Genomic DNA, 2,373 nt, shown 5'->3' with positions numbered 1-2,373 from the left:
CTTGACCTATGGCATGATAACAGGTTTGTTTAAGCCAAAGCTCCTGACACTACCAGAATAAAGTTAACTTTCTAAATAAACTTAATTACAGAAGCACAAAGTTTATTATCTTCTTTTTCCTCAGACATTAATATTCACAGATTAATTAGGATTTGGTAGAAGTAAGCAAAAAACATGCCTCTCTTATGAGATTGATTTTAAAAACACAAAACTAACAATGCTACTACTCTACAGCTAGCTTTAAAATGGCACCGAATGACACATTTACACAAAAGACGAAAGAAAAAGACCAAAAATCATCATTTAATACTTATATTCAACCATTTGGCACATGGATTGACTTGGACACTGTGGTTTGGAGCAAGAGAAACACGCTGCGAGACACATTTACTGGAGATGACTGAAGATCTGCTGACCCAAAACATAAATGTAAAGTTCCACAGGAGTCTTTTTATTAGTACGTTACACAGTTACCTTAACGAGGCAGTAACCCATAACCATGTGATAAAGCTGAATGCATTTCCTACATAACAAAACCTCCTCCGGGTGTTACGAACTCTGCCCTGTTTACACCAGCTTCCCGTCACTCTTTGCTGCGCAGACGAGCCTTCGAGCAAAGTGCAACCTGCCAGCAGAAAGAGGAAGACGTCTACTTTCGATTCGTCACAACAAGGATTAGTAAGTGCGTCATTTCAAAACTGCCTCAGGCACGGCAGGAGACTGAAGCACCAACAAATACACTTTATTTTGAGAACACACAAACATTTTATTTGTTTAGTAGACGTCATATGAGGCTGTAGAAGCACACAGGTTAAGAAAATATATGTCAGAAAATGGAGTAAAATGTCAAAAACGTACAAATAATCAACGTACTATGACAAAAGAGTACGAAAACTCAAAATATATTCACTTTTGAGAGGTTAACTTTTGGTATTATTGCTTAAAAACTACTACTTTGTGCAGATGTTGACAAAAAAAAATATTTTTTAAAGATTGCAATATGATTCACAATAAAAAACCAACCTGAAAACTCAGTTCAAATCCTGATGGTGTGAGATTTGTTGACTCTGTGTCAAACAACCTTCCTGCTTCTTTAAGGATGTGTTCTCCTCTGCAGCAGCACACAGTCACAATGCTCTCACTCATTTCACACGGACCAAAAACCATTTATAATACTGTAAAACTGCAAAAGCACCAAAAACTCATCACACAAATATCTGCCAGCTTACACTGACAACACTGAGCTTTAACCAATATTCCTAAGACATTTAAACACGAGTCTGAGCTTATTATTTGACATTTATAGTTCATTTCTACTGATAATTTTATTTATTTATAACTTCACTAATCAAGAAGAACAATCTGGATGTCACATGAGCTCGTAAACGCCACACACAAACAACAACAACAACAACAACAGCAACAACAGCCCAGTAAGTTACCTCTTTCTTGGCCTCCTGTTTGAGGTGATGGAGGCTCAGTGCGGTCTGCGTACCGGCGGACGGCTCGGTACCGGGGCTCGGTACCGTCAGGGTGTTGTTGTTGTTGTGGTCGGACAGGCGGATGTTGTTGTTTGGACCGTTTCTCGGGGCTTTCTGGTGATGCAGCGGCGCCGTCGACCGCAGCTTCCTCCCTCCTTTCTTCAGCAGCTCTTTCTGCCTCGTTTTGTTGTTCAGCCCGTCGCCGCTCGACAGCACCGACACCGGGCTGTTGTTCTCCACGTTGCCGATGTTGGCTTCATCGCCGTGAGCCGGAGAGCCGTCCAACATGTCTCTGAAGTGGAGGAAACATAAACGGAGAGCCGAGTGATTCCTCCGCTGTTAGCCGACGCACAGCGCCGTGAGCTTCTTCCTCCTCTTCCTCCTCTTCGTCCTTTTTATCCACAGTATCCTCCGCCACGCAGAAATAATCAGACGTGACGAATACAGCGTTGTATTGTTGTATATGTGTGGAAGTTGTGGAGGTTTTAGTTATTTCTGCTGCTGAAACAATCGGTGGACGTTTCTTCACACGAGATGGCGACGGTGTTGCTGAGCTCGTTTAAAGCTAAAGTAAAGTTAGCCAGAATGAAAACGCGTGACTTCCGGTGATATATTTCAAAGTAAGATGTTTTTGTTTTTTTTGTTCCTACACCTGACATTATTTTATTGTTGGAGCTGTGGAAAATTCATATTAAAACATGGGAATTAATAAATCATTTAACTGTTTTACAGCAATAACAGATGAAGGGTTTCTCCTACCTTGTAAATTAATTTCACCACCAATAATAACTACTAATAATACTAATAACAATAGAACAATACAGTCTAAGAGCACCTTTTTACATAATCTGTTCACTGCGACTTATATTTTTACTTTGCACTACAATTATAC

At 40.3% G+C, this 2,373-nt stretch overlaps 1 protein-coding gene across 2 annotated transcripts in view; it reads right to left on the bottom strand.

The window, feature by feature from the left end:
- Window positions 1-2,051, bottom strand: part of LOC118341051 (proline-rich nuclear receptor coactivator 2-like) — a 4,416-nt gene extending 2,365 nt beyond the window's left edge. For both annotated transcript variants that reach the window (XR_004797399.1, XM_035679224.1), the window contains exon 1: window positions 1,443-2,051. Coding sequence is in view for 1 of the 2 variants with exons in the window: in XM_035679224.1 (XP_035535117.1) it covers window positions 1,443-1,769 (327 nt within the window). In the remaining variant the exon portion in view is untranslated. The remainder of the gene's footprint in view (window positions 1-1,442) is intronic.
- Window positions 2,052-2,373: the final 322 nt, after the last annotated feature.

The sequence above is a fragment of the Morone saxatilis genome, unplaced genomic scaffold (genome assembly GCF_004916995.1).
Source record: "Morone saxatilis isolate NCDOM2014 unplaced genomic scaffold, NCSU_SB_2.0 Contig7, whole genome shotgun sequence".
In the NCBI taxonomy this organism is placed as follows: Eukaryota; Metazoa; Chordata; class Actinopteri; family Moronidae; genus Morone; species Morone saxatilis.
The sequence above is the reverse complement of the archived record's forward strand: the minus strand, read 5'-3'. Positions and strand labels throughout refer to the sequence as shown.